We start from the raw sequence: 20,363 nt of genomic DNA, 5'->3' as shown, positions 1-20,363 counted from the left end.
AGCTTAGAATAAATATAATGCAGCCCTTCTTTCTCCGGTAAAGGTCAACGCATCCTAAAGAACCCCAACCATTTCAGTGGCTTGCTTTTTCTACTAGCTAGGTGCACAAATATATGTTGAATTTTGCAGCTAAAACATTAACACCATATACAGATATAAAATTGGAATATATTTATGAACTTCTTAAAAAGAAAAAAAACAACTTTCCTTTGCACACTGGGAATAGTTATTTTCTAGATATCTTTTTCAGAGTTTTATAAACATCACTTAATTTAAGTAATTTTCCAAGATGACAAGAGAATATTTCACACAGTATCTTCATTTACTTCAGCTCTGATGGATTAATTCGTTTATCTGACAGATTCTGGTTCTTAAAATTAAATGTTTCTATGAAGAAGTGTTTGTGCTGTTAGCTGAATTAAAGATTAAAGAATTGTCATGTCACCTCCTCCTATCTTCAGTATTGGAATTTCACAATTTTTCAGTGCCTATCAAAACAATTACCATTTCTTAAAACTGTTACTTTTTATTGTGGCTTTTCCTAGATACAATAATGCGAAGCTGTCTCCTGTGCTGCCACAAGTTCACTTCTACTCTTCCGTGAAGGACACAAGTCAGGAGACAGGTACTCTGCATGCTTTGAAGAGATATGTAATGGTAACTCATTACATATCTCTTCAAAGCATGCAGAGTGAATGACTTCAATATCCACACACACATCAAGAGAGCCATACAAACAAGAGACTGATGCTACTGAGAGCAAAGTTTTGTCTCAGAGTAATAGTAAAAGCTATTGCTTTCTATCCTTCCTCTCTCATGAAAAAATATCTTACATACCTCCTGAAGGCAAGATGCGTGCAGTTGCTAATCTCTCACCTACAGACTCTTAACTGCATAGGCTAAAAGAAGCTATTACAATATGCTTATCCCTGTTCTGCAAAACCACAATTTGACACTTTTTTTCAGATTATTATTATTTTTTTTTAAAGTCCCACAGAACAATGGATTCTGGATACCATTCTTACATTGGCTGCAACCACCTCACCAAACAACATCATATCATTTTCCAAGGCGAAAAGTCTTCAGTATTTGACGGTTTTGATTTTTCATGTATAGCTTTGAAATTATTTAAAAAATAAAAAAATCAGAGTATCAGAAGAAATAATTCCAGTGAATCCATTAAGCCTGGCAAATGCTGCCCTCTCTACTTACTGTACACTTAGCTGGGACAAGGTCACAAACTACACTCTGCATGAAGAATTATAAAATAGAAAAACAATATATTACTTCGCCAGTTCTCTTATTTTCTCCAGTTTCTTCTTCATGACACCAGCTTTTTTGACTGTTTGAAGGCAGTAATCCCAAAGGCACCCAGAGCACACACAGGTATGATAAAGGCTAGTCAGGCTTATCCTCAGTAATCACATTGCTTTCAGGCAGAGAAATGGAAGAGATGCGTATCTTCACAAGCTCTAAAATACAAGCCACTGGCTACTTTTTGAACTTGGACATCTGCTTGGTGGTGAAGTGACTCAGAGTTCTGCCCCGCAAGATTTCCTGCATTACGCATATACTTAACATGGCATTGTACAAATATGATAGCTGACTAGGTGTTAATGCAAATGGAATCATATAGCATATGAAGGAAAAGGGCAGAGTGGGTGGACTGTACCTCTCTATCTTTTCAGGAAACATGTAAAATGAGAATCATGCAAAAATAGTAAAATTACTCAGCAATGAGAAAAAGAATGCTGAGTGAGAACATGCAAGAAAATACATGCCTATTAAAAACTGATAGGTTTGGAATGGAATTTTTTCTGCCCTTGATATATTTATACCTGACTCAGTTAGCAGACTGTCCATATTTCGTTTTGTAATCCTATAGGAGACCTTTAAAAAAAAAAAAAAAGAGTTACCTAGCAATAATTTGGAAAACAACTATTGAAGGAGTAAGAGGTCAGTAAGCTTATTATCCAGAACATGATAATAGAAGAATTACACCTCTGCAACTATATAAAAAGTTGTATAAAGAGATGAGAGTAGGTCAAGAAGCATCAACAGAATCCTGGGCTGCTTTTATCTGCATATGATGTGTCAGTGCAAGGTACCATCTTCCACTGCTGTTATGGACTGACCTGCAACTGGCTAGAATCAACATGAGGAGCTTTCATACCAATTATGATACCTGAACTGGCCAGATAGCTGACGTCCAGTAATGCTATCAGAAACACAGAAGTAAACAAAGAGTTGAAGGACTGACTGCTTCCCACACTGGGTAAATAAACTCAGTAGCCTAAGAGAACAGAGGCAATAGCTCAGTTGGACCAAAAGTCCATTTTACTTATTAATCTCTGTCTTAACAAAGACTTCAGCAGCATGCAACCACAAATTTTTTCTCTGACCAGTTTCCTAGGCTTCTAGAAATTATGGATTTCTCAAGGTAAAGGAACAGCATCCACAAGTCTGCCCAGTCCCTCTACACTCCAAAGACCCTCACACTGATCCTATGACAGTGAACCGCATAATATACCATCGTGCACTACATAAACCAGTGCTTCTCTTTTTCTACTTAAAATTTAAAAAGGATTATTTTCACTGAGCATCCTGATTTATATTATCTAAAGGATGAACAAATAAACAATCCTAAGTCCCCTTTTGCATATCACGTCACAGTTTCTATACATTCTTCCTTTTTAATGACATTTTTTTATGCTGACAAGTACTAGCATACTCCACACTCCTTCCTATTTCCTCTCATCACAAAGGCTGTCTCTTGATTTTTTCTTTTTCTAATATGCCCTTCTTGGGATGGAAGAAGAAAAACTACATGCAGTGTTCAAGATGCAAAGGTGTCATTAATTTATGCAATAACATAACAAGGGTTTCCTTAAAACTGTAATATATTAGATATTTTTCCACATCGCTGAGTACTTCACTACCATTTTGGGACAATCCATCTCTATGAAGAAATAAAATTATACTATTTACAGCCTGAGAACCAAGCACTAAGGAGTGAAAACTTGTGGGCAACTCGCAAGAATCTTCAAGGCAATAAACTCAGAAGAGGACAGTTATCACTTGGAGTAACCTAATCGGAACACTGCTTAAGAGATTACACAGACAAAGCTTCCTCTTATCAGTGAATGAGGCTCAATGCCAACTATCTTGACAGAGACATAGTACAATAAGTATCACTTAAGTCATTATAGAGAGACACAAAGAATTCAAGAATATTCCAGTCTTGGTTGGACTGGTTGATGACGAAGAGGGGAGACAAATCAATTTATCTGAACAATTTTTTTCATCTCTACTTTTTAAACCAACATTTTAATAACATTGAACAAAGCTATATACACAGAGCAGCTGAATATGGAATGATTTCACTTTGCCCCCCCAAGCAATTTTCTTCTCATTATTCTTGAGCTATCCTGCTGAACAGCATAGATACTGAAATTATTACATGTAACAAAGCCCTGCTTTCAGTTATTGTCAAGTGCAGGTCAATCTCACCTTCATAGGAGCTGTCTGTTCTCCAGTTCTGCTTCCACTTCTCTGACAACCTCCTGTCAAGCCCTCACCTTTACTTCTCTATTTTTCACTCTACTGAATCATATTATCATTTGGCTCCTCTTTCTCTGCTGAAATCTAGAGCAATAAATCTGTCGTCATTCACCATGATCACATCTGTACTTTTCAGTTATTGAAACTTCTGCCATAGGAGAATGGTAATTCCTAGACCAATAAAAATCCAGTTGTGTCTATTTTGAAATATCCACACCCTGATAATTTTTCCCTGTTCTCATTAACAGCTGATTGTAGTTCAATGCTAGCTATTTTTCAGGTATGTCTTAAATTAAGAGATCTCCAGAAAACAGAGGGCTTCAAAAAGTCACAATCTGTTCCAATAACTGATGTAACAAAGGCAGTAACTCCTTCTACTATAAATTGAGTTCGTATTTTCAGCAACATTTAAGTAAGAATTCAGAAACTGAGATTCATTCAATATTCATATACTGCAGCTTCTACATGGAAAACGGAAAATATTTTCAAGGAGCTTAAATTCCTCTTACAGTCACCTACTTCTTCCTTCACGAAGTATGGGTTTAGGTGCTCCAGTTTAAACTGCAGGGGCACAAAGCAATGCCACGTATAACAGATTTTAACAGTTGATTACAATCTGAACATGCTGTGCTAAAATGCAAAGCAAAAGGAGATGCGGCACAGGGAGGCATCACTGCTGTTCTTTTGCTGGCACTTCCACATTAGGCAGAACAGAGGGGGACACAGCAGGACACACAAACCCTGCAGAGACAGTGTGGAGGTACAAGAGCCTCACACAGATTGGCAAGTGTCCAGCAACTATGTGGCTCCCATGGCTAAGATGGCAAGATGCACACCATAGCATTAAAAGTTTTGTTTAAGAAAATCTGTTAGAAAAGCAAGAGGAGGAAGAAAGATCTAGTGGAAAAGGTCACCAAAGTTTAGGGGAAAAAAAAAAGAAAAAAAAAAAAAAAGGACTATTTCAGAGAGTTGGTTTATATGCTGCAACAGCCAAGAAGATTATTTAGCACATTATTGTAAAGGAACAGTGAGATGCAGCCAGCAGTCCAGTGCTTCAGCTCTAAATCTCATCTGAAAAACAACAGGGCAATAGCTGAAATGCGTTGAAGCTGAAAAGAAATGCTGAAGAGTAAAGACTAGATGAGTCTTCTTATTGCATTATACTATATCATAAGAAAGGAAACAAAGTTAAGGTGATGCAGCTGTTATGAACAGCAAGTGCGGAGGGTGTCCAGCAAATTCAGGGATGGTGGAAAGCTCCTGGCACTGTAAGTGTTGTCTGAAGATATAGGAAGGATTCTGGTCAGATAACTTCATATCAGACAGAAAACAAAACCAACTTCTGTGGGCAGAGATCACTACTTAATAAATAGGTCATAGAGATGTTTACCAAAGTGCAGAAAGCCCACAGAGAAAGCAAGCTTATGTCTTGTTGATGGAGATGGTGCAAGCACTCCCTGGCTAACAGGTCAAAAATGAGCAATACAAGGCTGTTGTAAGAATTAATATAGTCATAGAATCACAGAATTGCTCAGGTTGGAAAAGACCTTAAAGATCCTTGAGTCCAGCCATGACCTAACCATACTACCCTAACAACCCTCCATTAAATCATGTCCCTGGGCACCACATCCAAATGCATTTGAAACACATCCAGGAACGGTGACTCAACCACCTCTCTGGGGAGCTTATTCCAGTGCTTAACAACCCTTTCTGTAAAGAAGTTTAAAAGAAGAAGAGGTTTCTGACAGAACAATTAATATATTCAGAAAAAAAAAAAAAAAGAGAAGTCTTCAGCAGGTTTCTTTGCTAAGTACAAGTTAAGAATAAGTTATGATATCAGCTGGATAGGAGAAAAATGTTTTCCCAGCTTCCCAGCTGCAATGATCCTATCTGTCTATCTTTGTCCATAAGTAAGCTGATACGCAGGCTTTTCTTTGTGCAAGCAGAAACACTGCCTTAAATGATGCAAATCTTCTGTGTCCTAAGTGTCTGAGATAAACTGGGTACACTAGCAAACTTCATTTATCTGTGGTTCAAAACAAAGATTGCATCCCTTCTCAGGTCTGAGACAGCCATGGCTGCTTTTAAACAACTGCTTAGTTTTAGCACAATAATTTTGTATGACCGTAGGCAATGTAAAGAAACAATTATCCTGAGCATCTCTGACAATAAGACAGGTAAGAGGAAAAAAAAAAAATCACTTCTGCCAACTACAGTTTACCATTTATACCATTTCTAAATCAAATTCCCATGCCACAAGCAAAAAGCTTCCATTAACAAAGTTCTCATAGACAGCAGAGTACCTCCTTACACAAGGCTTACACAAATCAAGGCTGAGTAAAAACGTAAGAAATACGAGGTGTATTATTAAACCATTTTCAGTTTTACTATTGGAGATGTAACTGATGCTGAAATACAAATCACTGCTTCATTTTGTGTAAGATTTCCATAAGAAGAAAACAAACAAACAAACAAGGACTGTTCAGTTGTCTAAAATTCAACACAAACTGTACACCTGTGATTCTTCGTGACTTGTGCAAGACTGAAGGCTGGTAGAGGGACAAAAATTCTCTGCAGAGATGGTCCTACTTCATAATGTAAATCAGGTTAATATTTTTAAATATTTTAGGAGCTGAACAAATACAAATATGGGAAGGATATGCTGCAACTATACATATGAAGTGCAGAATTAAAATAGTGCAGGAATTAATAACCAAAACTGGGTGATTTTCCCAATGCAACAAGAGAATACTTGAGACAAAAGGGGGAAAAATACAAACAGCTCTTAAATTATATGGTATTTAGAGCATGTAAACTGTAAAAATTACTATACAAAAACATGAACTCAAAAGCAAAGTCAATACTGTTTACATAGAGAAGCAAAGAACTTCTTTAACATTAAACTCCCCCATAAGCAAATACCTGAAAGAAGAGGAAAGAATCAGACATCAAGAACCATTTAGATTGGGTCTTGGGGGTGAAAGAGAAACAAGCGGGTCAGGAGAGTTGATTCTGTCCCTCTACTCTGCTCCTGTAAGACCCCACCTGGAGTACTATGCCCAGTTCTGTGTTCCCCAACACAAGGACACGGAGCTGGTTCTAAACTGGATGAGGTTCAATTTAGGCTAGATATTAGGAAGAAACTCTTTACTGTGAGAGTGGTGAGACACTAAAACAGGTTGCCCAGTGAGGTTGTGAATGCTCCTTCCTGAGAGCATTCAAGACCAGACTGGATGGGACTTTGAACAATCTGGTCTTGTGAGAGGTGTCCCTGCCTGTAGTAGAGGCTTGGAACTAGATGATCTTAAAGGTCCCTTCCAACCCAAACCATTCTATGATTCTACGAAAAACCACACAGCTACTCAACTGATCTTAGCAATGATACAGTGGCCCAGATGATCAGTTCAATACCTTACCTAACGTGAAACAGAAAAAAGTTCTACCATAGAGACGCGTGTGACTTCTGCTCTGGACTTCATCAATCTCACATTATTTAGCAGTGACACTCAGCTCTTCTACACGACAAACACAGGGGCATGGTTTCATAAGCCAAATGAATGGCTACTCAGGGAGACAAGCAGTTCTCTCCTTGCTTTTTTTTTTTTTTTTTTAAACCTTGGACTCTGGCTGTCAGAGAAATGACAGTTCAGCTACTTAAAACAAACAAGCAAAGCTTTTATTATTGCTGGTGGACAAGTGAACTGACTTCTTTACCTTGCAATCAGATAAATCACAGTGATGGTTCAGAGAGAAGAAAATGTAATTCAGAGCATGGTTGGGAAGCAGAAGACCTCCCTTTTCAGTGGCAGTGAGGCATTAATTCACACTTCAAGACATCAAGTCGTTCACAGCACTCAGTTGTACTCACAAAACCATTGTCTAAGAAAACTATAGTAACCAGGCATGTTGAGGTTATCTAACTCTATCCTGGGACACTTTAAGGAAGAAGACTTTAAAAAGAAAACCATTTTAGACATAGAAAGCTAGTTTATTACTCCTAAACAGTGAGGAAAGAAAGAATCAGATGGCATAAAATCAGTTTCAGCAGCAAATAGGATGGTTGGCAAGAGAGCAGTAAGGAGTAACTATGCTATGAAGGAAAGCAGCCCTCATTACTTTTAAAATAGAGCTTGACCAATTTAGTCTCTGTAAGGAATTAAATAAAAATTACTGTCTCAAAGAACTATATGATAGTTATTATAGCAAAGAACGAGGAGCCTCACTAATACCATGCTAATGTAAGCATAAGGGAATTGCATGTCCTAAAGGCATAACTTGTCTAATCTTGCCCTTACTTTCTTATATTGTATCGAGTGCTCTAAAACACAAGCCCATTCATTTGCAAAGCTTTAACCTGAGCAATGTTGTATCAAAATGCAACACTGTACAAGTTGGAGACACCCTGACTATTTACGAAAACTTTTAAGTTCTTCACTTTAGGGGGAGCTTAACTTTTTGGATTATGATTTTAAAAGTAATTAGTTTCCTAGTGTTAGTTTCTGCTCATCCTACACTACATCCTATTAACTCTTACTCCACCCCAACCTGTCTAATCCTTAAAGGGCAAGATGGCATTTAAACAAGCCTGGAGTCACCACTGAGGATGTGAGAGGAAAGAATGTGTAACAGTGGGGGAGAGCAAAGGGATGAGAATAGGAAGGACATGAATCTCTTGCAAAAATGACACTGCCTCTAAAACATCCTGCTCTCCTCTTGAAGTGATGCTGAAAAAAGCTCCTCTTGGAGGCATTGATAAAGCTGGGTAAAGCTGCAGAGAAAATTGAACTTTGTGTTTTTCCCCATTTACCAGACAGCAGGGTATTAGCCATCTTACAGCACTGCAACAGTGACCACAGACTTAAAAGAGAAGTCTGCATGTTGAAAACAAGCAAGATGAATCAAATGAGAGAGAATAAATAAATAAATAAAGCTACTTTTCCTCTGAAAAACATGCATCCCGTGCATGCATATTCTAACTTTTTTCCTGATTTTGAAGGAAAAAAAAAACACTCTACATTTTCAGTGTAATAATGACAGTAACAAAGATTCAGATAAGTGATTCCATGGATAGCACGCACCTTTGGATACTTTTTATTCTCCATTTTTCATGGGATGTGAAAGAGCTTTTCTGGCTAAATCGGTCACTTGAGGATGTACACTCCATGCAGATCTCTGTGACTTCAACACAAACTAGACCAAATTGCACAGTATGGATGAATTATGTTGATCTCTGAGCACACTACAGAAACATACAGTATTACTGAGAACTGCAAGAAGAAAGCCACTCATATCCTTAGATCAAATAAATAAGGTGCATCTGATTTTCTGTTACTTGGTACATAGAGAGGTCAGACACCAATTTTTATGTACTTTCTAAACTCTGTTTTCATTTACTGAGGAAAATCCAAGTATGGGAAGAACAAATTTCCTACTACCATGTCAGGCCTCTGCTGGATGAACTCGTCAGATTCAGTTAAGAAACAAAACATTGTGAATGAAAAAAGGCAAAAAATTTCAATAGGAATCACTCAGCAAACATATCTCCCTCCAAACAAACAAACAAAAAGCCCACCAAAACCTAAAACCAAAAACCTACGTACAATTTAAATCGCAAGTCACTACTTTTTTTTAAAAATTATTATTTCCAATACAGTTATCAGACAAAACTGCTTAAAAATAAATCCTTTCATACAAAGAGACTTTACTTTCTTTGCTGTATTTACCCTGGCAATGATAAAAACCTCAATGCACAGCTCCTCCATGAAGAAACCCAAGATTAGTCACTCTGGAACAGTAACGGAGTTGGGCACAGCTACACAGGCAGGTTGAACTGGTCTAAGATGAAGCTGTCAAAAAGGTGATTGCCCAGCCCTCTCTCACATTTCTGACACTAGCCCTCAGCTTGTAGAACCCACTGGATGCCAGCCCCAGCAAAAGCACCTCTGCTTGCAGCTCACTGACTGGTGACTTGTGTCAGCAGGGTGCAGGGACTGGGACCACTCAGCTGGGCTCAGGAGCAGGAAGGGCAGCACAACCTCACACAGCCTTAGATGGGCTCTGGGAGTGGTATAGCAATAATCAGAGCTAATTCCTGTTTTCTAATATAATGGGGGGTGTACAAATGGTCAGCAATTATTTAAAGAAATTGGGGAATGCATAAAAAGAAGGCTCAGTGTCTGATGCTGACCACCACCACTCATTATGCACAGCTACAGGATCTATATGAACCAAGTTGCATTATTTTGTACCATACTGATCTCAACCTGATAAGTCATATTGCAGACCCTGACAAGAGGAAACATCAGCATGGAAAGCTGGTAGCAAAGGAATTACAAAATAAAGAAGATCTGACCAAACTCCATTTTGTTATTAAATGCAGGTCAAAGGAGTTCTACTTCTCAGAGTATTTAGGTAAACTTCCTACAGTGTGTTTCAAGCAAAGTATGATTACAGAATCACAGGATGGCCAGGGTTGGAAGGGACCTCAAGGATCATGAATCTCCAACCCCCCTGCCACATGCAGGGCCACCAACCTCCCCACTTAATACCAGACCAGGCTGCCCAGGGCCCCTCCAATCTGGCCTTGAACATCTCCAGGGATGGGGCATCCACAACCTCACTGGGCAGCCTGTTCCAGCACCTCACCACTCTCTCTGTAAAGAACTTCCCCCTGACATCCAACCTAAATCTTCTCTCCCTCAACTTAAAACCGTTTCCCCTTGTCCTGCTGTTATCTTTCAAAGAGTTTGTAGGCTCCTGTTTGTAGGCTCCTTTAGGTACTGGAAGGCTGCAATGAGGTCATGCTGCAGCCTTCTTTTCTCCAGGCTGAACAAGCCAAGCTCCCTTAGCCTGTCTTCATAGGGAGATGCTCCAGCCCTTTTTGTGGCTCTCCTCTGGACCCTCTCCAACAGCTCTCTGTGTTTCTTGTACTGGGGCTGCAGACCTAGACACAGTACTCTAGATGGGGCCTCACAAGGGCAGATGATGGAGAAGATTAAGTTGCTTAAGAGGAGAAACTAAACATCTATCTTGAAGACACCAGGCTTAAGCTGGGCAGTCGCCAAGAATGAGCCCCTCACACCTGTCCAAAGACTTCAAGATGAGCACCACGATTACAAGTGCATTCAAACACACTCCCAAACTGGCCATGTAGAGACGGGTGAGCAGCCCTGCTGACACCACGTGGCCTGAAGGAGCTCATGCACCAGACTCTGTATACCAACACCCTCCATCAGTCAGAAATATAAATACTGGCTTTGGACACCTCCTAGAGTTTCTGCTGTTCCAGGAAGAACTGAAGAAAGGACCTGGGAGCCCAGCTTTTCCCCCAGGACAAGACATACTGCCCACACAGCCTGACCTGCCACATGTCCCTGCAGGCACATTCAGAGCACCTCCTATGGCATATGTCTTCACAAGCAACAGAGCTTCAGGCAGCTGGGGCAGGCCCAGCAAGTTTGGGCAGCCAACACCTGCTATCCAGTGTGTCCTAGAGGTAAAGGCCTCACTACCATGCAGAAGCATCCCCCTTCATTATCTCTGCCAGAAACATGACAACTCTGTTCATTCATTCTCCCAAAACACAAAGTATCAAGCTCAAACTCAAAATATATTGAAAATTCTACTTCAGATTAAGGCCATTTAACAAATAGCCTAATGATTACAAACCTCTGTGCAAAGTGGGTTCAGTAAGTTTCCCATCTTTTTAATAATTTAAACTGTAAAATGATTCTCACTGCATTGCATACAGCTTTCAACTCTGAAAGTGACATTAAGTACAGCTAATACCAGAGGAGCTGCTTCTGTTGATCCGGTGCCAGTCAAAGTAAATCTCACCACATTTATAAGTGATGAAAATTGCTAAATCCTCTCTGTTTTATTGACTAACATCTGGTCTTGGCCAGCTACCCAGAAGGTTTGGAAGTTTTGTAACTGCACGTGTGCCATGCTGCTCCCATATCACCCCTGCCTGAGTTATGCCAGGGAAGACAGATCATAAAAGAATCTATTGTATGCCTCTGGACTAGGGGGACATACTTTCACACCTCCTGCTCAACATATACTGTGCTGTCTCATTACATGGACATGTACCATTTTTCCCTCTTGGGACTCTTGCCACAGCATTTTGGACTCCTACTTGCTTTGGACAGAAATCAGAGATGCAATAGGATCAAGCTCTGTTAGAGTGATCTCCCACATACTGCAGATACTGAGAGGTATGCACTGAATGAGACAGCATAGCACATGAAAATAAAAAGATGGATTTATGATTAGAGGGCACAATGATAAGCTAGGGAACTAGATTTTATTTTGCTGATAAAAATGTGTGATGTGGGGCAAGCAGTCTAAACCAAGTTTTTCTTTATGATGCTTTCTTGAATGGTGACCGACTCCTCAGATATGCCAACTGCTTACAATTTCAAGCAAAAAACAGTGGAACCTGGGAATAAACAGCACAACTGCTAGAAAGGCAAGTTATACTCTTATGGAGTGAATATATGAACAAAATTCAGAAGGGTGAATTCAGTCCTAATTTACATCATTGTCATGTTGTCTTTTTCACAAGGTCACGTCCCTCTTTTCCACACCGCACCCCCCCCCCCAACAGCCTTCAGTGGCAAAGCACAAACACTCATCTTCACCGGCTTTTACAATTCCCAACGCAAACCCTGGTTTTCTAGTCTCACAGTAGTCCACCTGAGTGCTCTCTGTTCCTGGGATGTAGGTTCTGCTCTAGAGATGAGGAATCAGTGCTTCCAAGCTGTTACTGCTGCATCACTGAGTTCCTGAAATTCACCCTCATGCTTTGAAAGTGTTTAGAACCTCTGACACTTAGGGAAAATGAAACAAAAAGCAAAGCAAATAAAAACCAATAGTTTATATCTTGAAGCTCAGGAAGTCAATATCTTTCAAAAGAACTGGCTTCCCCCCAAAAATATGTACAACTAAGCAGTTGCAGAAGCACATCACCTATGCTATCTCAGGAAGCATAGAGCATTCTGGGAAGAAGGATCAGCCAGTGTGCCTAAGCAAACACTGCACTGTGCCAGACAAATACATTCCTTAGAAGATTACTGCAGCATTAGTAGCAAAAGAGTAAAACAGTGTTAGGAAGCTGATTGTCAAGAGGTGAAGTAGAAATAAGGAGAAAGCGATACTTCCATTGGTCCTCAGAAAGAGGAACAGCATTGGTGTCTCTGTTGTTTTAAGGCATGACAACAAGGGCTATATCTACAAAACAACATCTTATAGTGTGACATTTGGAGACTGAATGGTACAAATATGTTGTAAAATTACACACCCATTGAAGAACAACGCAAGTACAAATAAAGAAGCAAAGTATAAGCTTACACAGGAGAAATCATCTCTTACTGGCAACTGCTCAGCCATTTAGCAGTGTCTCAAGAGAAATGATCAATACTGCATACCATTAGGCTGTCTATAGTGATGCCACCACAATGCCAGGAGATGGGGAGAGATGCTGGAGAACTCACTGCTGCGGGATGATCCTCTTCCTCCTTGGCTCTGCGATGCCACCCACTGGCCACAGACACAACCACACCACAACACTTCACCAGCAGCACATATCTTTGCTTTAAACACTCTCTTTCTACAAAGTGTGGCAGAGTGTGCCACCACCTCCTGTTCTCTGCAGCCTTCAAAGAATAGCTGTAGTGCAGTTTCTTCTGGGGAAAAGGGATTTATCTAATCAGTAGAATCACATTTGAGTCAGGTTGCCATCATTAACGTTTGCAAATTCATGAAGGCAAACATACTCACAAGCTTCTAAGGAAGCAGCATGGCATATGAGAAACAAATTACTGTGAGATATAACATCTGTTTCCTGTTTCACAATCAAAAATGAAGAAGCACCTGTAGTCATGCAAAAAATATGGAAGGGAGATTTATTTAGAGGACAGAGGTCTTCAGTCACTTACACTAAGAAACACAACCCTGCTGGGCTCAAGGAAACTTCAGTTTAGGAAGGACCTCCATTAAGCCACAAAATAACTTACATATGCCTCATCATATCAACCTGCAGATGAGAATCTATAAGAACGTTGCTACACATAATCATTTTGGTAAAGTACAGAAAGGATTTAAAAAAAAAAAAAAAGCAACAAGTCAGATTTTCTTAACAGATTTAAAAACAAAAACAAAAACAAAAAAACTCTAGACATTAAGTCAAAGCTAGATAATTGGAAAATAACTACTAAACAAAAGCAATAACAAAAAAAGCAAATCCAGAAAAACAGTTAACTGTAGGTATGAGAGAGACATCCCTTCAGTCTGAAACACCATGGAAGTGACAGCTCAGAAGTAATCACGTGAAAGAACAAAAAAATGAGGTATCTGTACCCTAGCATTAAATAACAAAAGCATGTGTCTATGACATGATGTTCTCTCTTAGCCAGTTTCATACAAAAGTGTATCAACATTTCTAAACTAGTCTTTACAGATTGGCACTAAAAGACACTGAGGCTCTGGAACATTTTCAGAGAAAGACAACAAAGCTGGTGAGAGGTCTGGAGTGCAAGTCTTGTGAGGAGTGGCTGAAAGAACCAGGATTGTTTAGTCTGGAGAAGAAGAGGCTCAGGAAAGACCTTATTGCTGTCTGTACAACTACCTGAAAGGAGGTTGTAGTGAGCTGGTTGTTGGCCTCTTTCCCACATAACTATTGATAGGACTAGAGGGAATAGCCTCAAGTTGCAACAGGGGAGATTCATGTTAGGAAACACTTTTCTGAAAGAATGCTCAGGCACTGAACGAGCTGCCCAGGAAGGTGGTGGGAGTCACTGCCCCTGGAAGTGTTCAAGAGACATTTAGATGTTGTACTAAGGGACATGGTTTAGTGGGAAATATTGGCAATAGGCGGATATTTGGCATGGGTAACCCCGGAGGTCTTTTCCAACCTTTGTGATTCTATGATTCTGACCACTACAGCAAACATCTTTCACCAGGGACCTGCTGAATTCATACTTCCTACAGAGCTCAGCCCGGCCAGATAGACATTTTTTTTGTCATCTTCCACATGCAGGCAAAGGCTAACTACTTAAATAATCCCACTCCCATAGAAGATGCTGCAGGTTTCAGGAGAACTCTCAGGAACTGCTCAGTCAGCACAGCAGGACAGCAAAGGCAGCAACTGTTAGGAGAGCTGCGGTGACAAGTGCCTGAGGACTGCAAACTCGTTAACAGGTACAGCTGCTGCAGAAGAAGGTAGGTGTACTACATGCAGACTAATTCTATGGCAACCAAGGTTTTCAAGTGAAACTACTGCATTTTGAGACTTGAACACAGAGCTATTACACTCATTTCACAATCAACAATATTCCACCTCTCTCTAAGGTTTCACTTCTACAATTTTGATGCTCCAGCTGGGGAAAAGTCTTTATTTAGCAATGACAAAGCAGGCACTGAAATAACAAAGCAGGCTCTCTGTGGGTTTTTGTCAGTCTGGTCCGTGCTCAGCTCAACAGCAGAATTAAATTCTTGCATTTCTCAAAGCACTGCAGAACTTTGCACATCCACACAACAGCTACTGGTGTACTGAGTCACGATGTCAGTCCATGCAGAACATCAGAATGCTTACAAAACAAATGAGTAAAACCTGAGCTTCTACTGACTGCTGGATCACCAGCCAAGATCTGCAGAGCTTCCTGTTCTCCCTCACCAGTTCAGAAGGACCCTTGCTAGAAGCATGCCATCCCCCACTGCTCCACAGCAAGCACCAACTGGAGCAAAAGGTTTTCACAGAAATCCTGAAACATCAGAAAAATTAAATCCAGCCACCTTACACAGACCTGGACAAACCAACAAGGAATTGCAGCTTTTAGCTGAAGCATTTTGTTAGCAATACAGCAGGAGTTTATACATTGTTGTGCCAGAGTTATAAGCTTCGTTTTGTTTTTAAAACAAATGCACCAACAAAACAGAAATAATTCAGATTCATTCCTGAAAAATTCCTCCTAATTTGGTCTCAAAAACAGTGTGGCTAGAATGTAAGACAAAAAGCAAAAGAAGTGTTCTCTTAGTTTCCAAATTATTCATCTTGTTAAATTCAAGCCTGCCAAAATTTATGGACTGACTGATATATCTCTGTAAACTCTTGTGCTTGCTAGGAAACGTTACTCAAGACTTACCATCCTTTTGGGAAGGCCCAACTGCCTCATAAAAGACAAGCACAGACTAGATTGCACGTGCCAGTCAATGCATAACAGTATTGTTACTGCTGATTCATTTCCTTCTCCTAGAGAGAAATCCTCAGAAGTCAACTGCTCACTCACACTGCATGAGCAGGACAGAAGTCCACTTCTAGGATATTCACAATTTCCTGTTGTCTTCTTCCTCTAAGACACACAAACACAAAAAACACCTCCTTCTCTTAACCTAAGAGTTCCTTCAAAATACCAAGAGAGAATTTGAAAGGAGTATTTCATAAATTAAATATAGAACTACTTAGAATATTTAACAAATTATAATCTAGAAACACAAACATCTGTGTATGACTCTTCTCACATATATTTATGCTTAGTTTTGACTAAGTTACTTGCAAGAAAAGATGTGTTTTTTTTTTTTTCAAAAAAAGGTATGAATGATTAACTGAGGCACTGATTACACAGAGGGAGAGAAGGGCGTGAACATGATAAATTTTCAACCACATAGGTTTTGTTTAAAATTTTGTTTAAAATTATGTCATTAGTTTCCTTACTTGTTTACATTTCAGCAGATAAAATTGTATGAATTAAGACTGAAGTCTCAAATAGTGTGCATCATTTATGAAACAAATAACCCTACCAAAAATAAACTTCAATTTCATAAAGGAGAAAAAACTCAAAAAAAGAATTGCAAAGAAGCTAACAGTTGCCTATAACCTGTATTTTAGAACAGAGAAACACGAAATGTGTTTTGATTAAAAAACAAACAAACAAACAACATTGTTTTAAAGAAACTGAAGGATAAAGTTAGAGGATATACAGAGCTACATAATCTTATTTCTTTTTACAGAAAGGATATGCAAAGTCAATCACCTCTTAAAGGAAACTCTATAAGATATAAGAAAAGCACATTAACTAGGTATCAAAACAAACATTAAAAAAAACACTCTAACATCAACATAACTCACCAGTACTGTAGTATCTTTTAAGTTCTGTGCGCCTGATGTCTTTCAGTTGATTGTATTTTTTTTTTCTCTTTTCTTTGTCTGGAACAGCTTCCTTTTCCCCAGCAAATTTACACTTGTCTTCAGAGGAACTGATTTGCTCCAAAATAACTTTACTTTCATCATCTTTCTCAGCTGGAATTTTGGAAACAGGAGATCCAGGAGAATTGGCAGAGATGGTCTCAGTGTTTTGTTTGGCTTGCCTTTTCTTTTTCAAACTATATACAAAGGGGAAAAAAAAACAAACAAAAAAACACCATGAAGATGATACCAGTTAGTTCTTCACTTTCTCTCTTGATTTTTAAAGTTAATTCAACAACAAAATTCCTTAAAACCCTGTACAAAACACATTTCTCATCAGTACCTAACATTATCCTAAGGCATATTCTTCAATCATCGTATCACCCATCACTTTGAGATTATCTTCTCAAGAGCAATAATAATAAAAAAAGAATGTTTTTACTATTGTTTTTCTTGTTCCTCTTCCCCATTAAAGAAACAGAAACATCTAAATGTTTTGTTTCTAAATCACTATATAACGAATTTCGAAAACAGAAACATGTTTTCAAGATGAAACTTAGGATAAAATAAAAGCTCAGATCCTAATGTACTATCATACAACAACACAACAATTTCACAGTCAACTGCTCCTGCATAATAGAAAGCTACTTGTTTTGACATAAACTTGTTATTTATTTCCACTTTGTCCAACATTATCTACCCATGCTAACCTACATTTGCTTTTGCACAGCCTGTGTCACCTTGTGCCCCAAGCATCACCCACTGCTTGTTCAGCAAAGATTGATGTGGCTGCAGACTGTTTGTGCAGGAACACTTCCCAGATTTTTATGCTCTTCTGAGAAAAAAATGTTAATGGCCTGCCCATAAATCTGTCAGCTTATCACTATAACAACAAGAGCATTTTCTTTTTAGAATCCTTAAAGCAACCGAAGTAAAAAAGATGCTTCAAGAATCCTAACACCACTTTCTGCTAAGTCACCATCTTTACCTTTCAAAGCTCACTTCATGGCCCAAGGGTCAGAGCCACGAGAATTGCCCCCAAATGCCACAACCTTAAGAATCATTTAAATATCGCACAGAACAAAACATTCATCTTATGATACTTCTCTCCCACACTGACCTTTGGTTACAGAGGTCAGTTTTTCAGACCATGCAACCAACATTTTACAGTGAAATATACGAACAGACAGACTTGCAAAAGCCTCGCGCCTGTTGTACTCCTCTGTATACACACTTCTTAAATGCTTCCCCAGTGTCATAGCAGGAGATGTCCACTCTGCAGCCAACTCAGTGAGGATGAGTTCTGCCCCTGCAGTGGTCCCCCATTCACTCACACCCGCTGATTCACAAAGCAATTGTAGTTCATGCTCTGCACAGCAAAATAATTTTATATGCGTAAAGCTTTATAGACTAGGTCTTGACTACATATAAGAACAACCTACACATTTCTAAAAAGATAAAAGTGAATACATCTATGTAATGAATTAAATGTTTTGTTTAGATTTCAGAAAATTTCAGTATGCAAAGGTAACTTATTTTTGACTAATAAGCCACAAACCTGATCAAAGGCTGCTGTAACAACTGCAGAACACTACAGTCACATTGCATACACTATGTCTCTATTTAGCCCTGGTGCGTATCTTCATAAAGCAGCCTGCTCCACTAACATGGCATATCCTTACTTTGTGGTTGAACTTGGTTCCAGACTTGTAAATGAGACACCCCTGACTTTTTACTCTAGTGACACAATGACCTTCCTGCATGTGCCTGTCACAGGCTATCCAAATCATCTGCTTTAACAGGCTGGAACTGGTAAGCCACCAGCAGTTCCATTTCCATCCACACTGCACCAGAGCCTTCCGTTCCACATTTCTAATGCATTTTGATCACCAATCTCATTAAGTAAGTCTCACGTAGTATGGATGCGTTATCTCAAAACAACCAACCAACCAGCAGAAAAGCAGCTATAATGGAAAGGTAACCCTTTTTTGAAAGGAAAACACCCACAACCCTCTCTAGAGGTCAACAGTCCTCACAATGACTCCAACAGCTTCATCAGTACTTCTCTTAAAGCACACTTTAACTAGAGTTTTCAAAGTTGCCCTAAGCAACTTGAAGAAAAGGGAGCTATGAAAGACCTGGTCCATTAGTAACAAGAAGGAGGAAGGCAGAAAAAATACAGGACTGACCAGTGGTAGTATCATCGACTAATGCTCTTCACCGCAACATTTAACCTTGCCTAACTGCCAGGCTGTGTACCTCACCAAAAGCTTATCCCAAAACCTGCAGTAGCAGTGAATAGGCAAAGCCACCTGCACACTCCTCAGTTAATTATCTGGGTGCTTCCTAATTCCTACTCTGTCCTCAAGACATGCATCACATTTTCCAATAATGCCTAGACTACTCCTGCCCAATTCTCTGTTTCGAGGTAACCACTGAGCTTTCAAAGTGGTAACCTTGGCACTAGAATAACCACCATATGAGGACTAAGCACCCACAATGCCCATCTCAGGAGCTGGAGTTGCAGTAACTCTACTTGAGGAAATGCTCCATAGTTAAAAGATACTGCTTTTAAGGGTCTCTAAAGTTGGGCCAAAATTACTTCCACACACACTTAACTCATTCTTGAAAGATCTTGACTAAAATATCCCAATGAACCAATAAGCTTGCAATGTCATTTAACACTATAAGAACATCCTCAAACTCACTATGCTTTTTAACTTTACTAAGTACACTTTCTCAGAGTAGCAAATACAAAGCCCTGCATATACACAAGGCAATTCATTATTATCATGCACTGGTAGAACACTGCAGAGACAAGGCAGTAAACAGCATAGCTGGAGGGCCTGCTGCACATTTAGCCAAACTGCATCCCCTGCATTCGTCACTCTGAGCTGCACCACCCAGCAAGGCTGCTGAACACTTGACTGAAGTGCCCAACAAACATCTGAAAGGGAACTCATTTGATATCAGTGAATAACCAACCATAAAGAGCACAAGGGCCACGACACAGAAAGGCAAGCAAGCTGCTCATCCCTGCTTCTGTTGATGCTAAGGTTTCAAACTCATCATCTCCTGAACAAGCTAGAGACTGAAGATCTTATCTGCTCCTTCCAGCTTTGTTATCTCCCACTGTTTCTGGCAAGGTGGAAAAAAAAAAAAATAATCAATTTAAGAACATCATTTATCAGGCTATTTCCTTTTTCAACCACCTTGGAAGTTTTCTAGTGGTCTTGTTCCATTCTGAAAGACAGTTCTCTGAAGCCAACTAAAATTCTGTGTCCTGTGAGGAGAGGCTGAGAACAATTAGGCTGCCCAGTATGGAAAAGAGCAGGCTGAGAGGCAGCCTCACTGTTCCCTGCAGCTCCCTGAGGAGGGGAAGCAGAGGGAGGTGCTGAGCTTTGATCTGGGTCACCTGTGGCAGGGCAGAAACAACACAGAGTGCAGCAGAAGAGGGTTGAATGGGCATTGGAGATATTTCATTACCGTGAGGGTAGTCTAACACTGGAACAGGCTTCCTAGAGATTTGGTTGATGCCCCACGCCTGCCAGTGCTCAAGAAGCATTTAGACAACGCTCTCAATAATGCAATGAAATTTTGGTTAGCTTTAAAGAGTTAG

At 39.6% G+C, this 20,363-nt stretch overlaps 1 protein-coding gene across 7 annotated transcripts in view; it reads right to left on the bottom strand.

Annotated features, from left to right (window-relative positions):
• Positions 1–20,363, bottom strand: part of NCOA7 (nuclear receptor coactivator 7) — an 84,796-nt gene that overhangs the window by 30,134 nt on the left and 34,299 nt on the right. For all 7 annotated transcript variants that reach the window (XM_048934965.1, XM_048934962.1, XM_048934963.1 and 4 more), the window contains one exon: positions 16,688–16,941. In XM_048934965.1, the coding sequence (XP_048790922.1) occupies positions 16,688–16,941 (254 nt within the window). The remainder of the gene's footprint in view (positions 1–16,687; positions 16,942–20,363) is intronic.

The sequence above is a fragment of the Lagopus muta genome, chromosome 2, assembly GCF_023343835.1.
Source record: "Lagopus muta isolate bLagMut1 chromosome 2, bLagMut1 primary, whole genome shotgun sequence".
Lineage (NCBI taxonomy): Eukaryota > Metazoa > Chordata > Aves > Galliformes > Phasianidae > Lagopus > Lagopus muta.
Note: the sequence above shows the minus strand (reverse complement) of the source record. Positions and strands in the feature narration are given on the sequence as shown.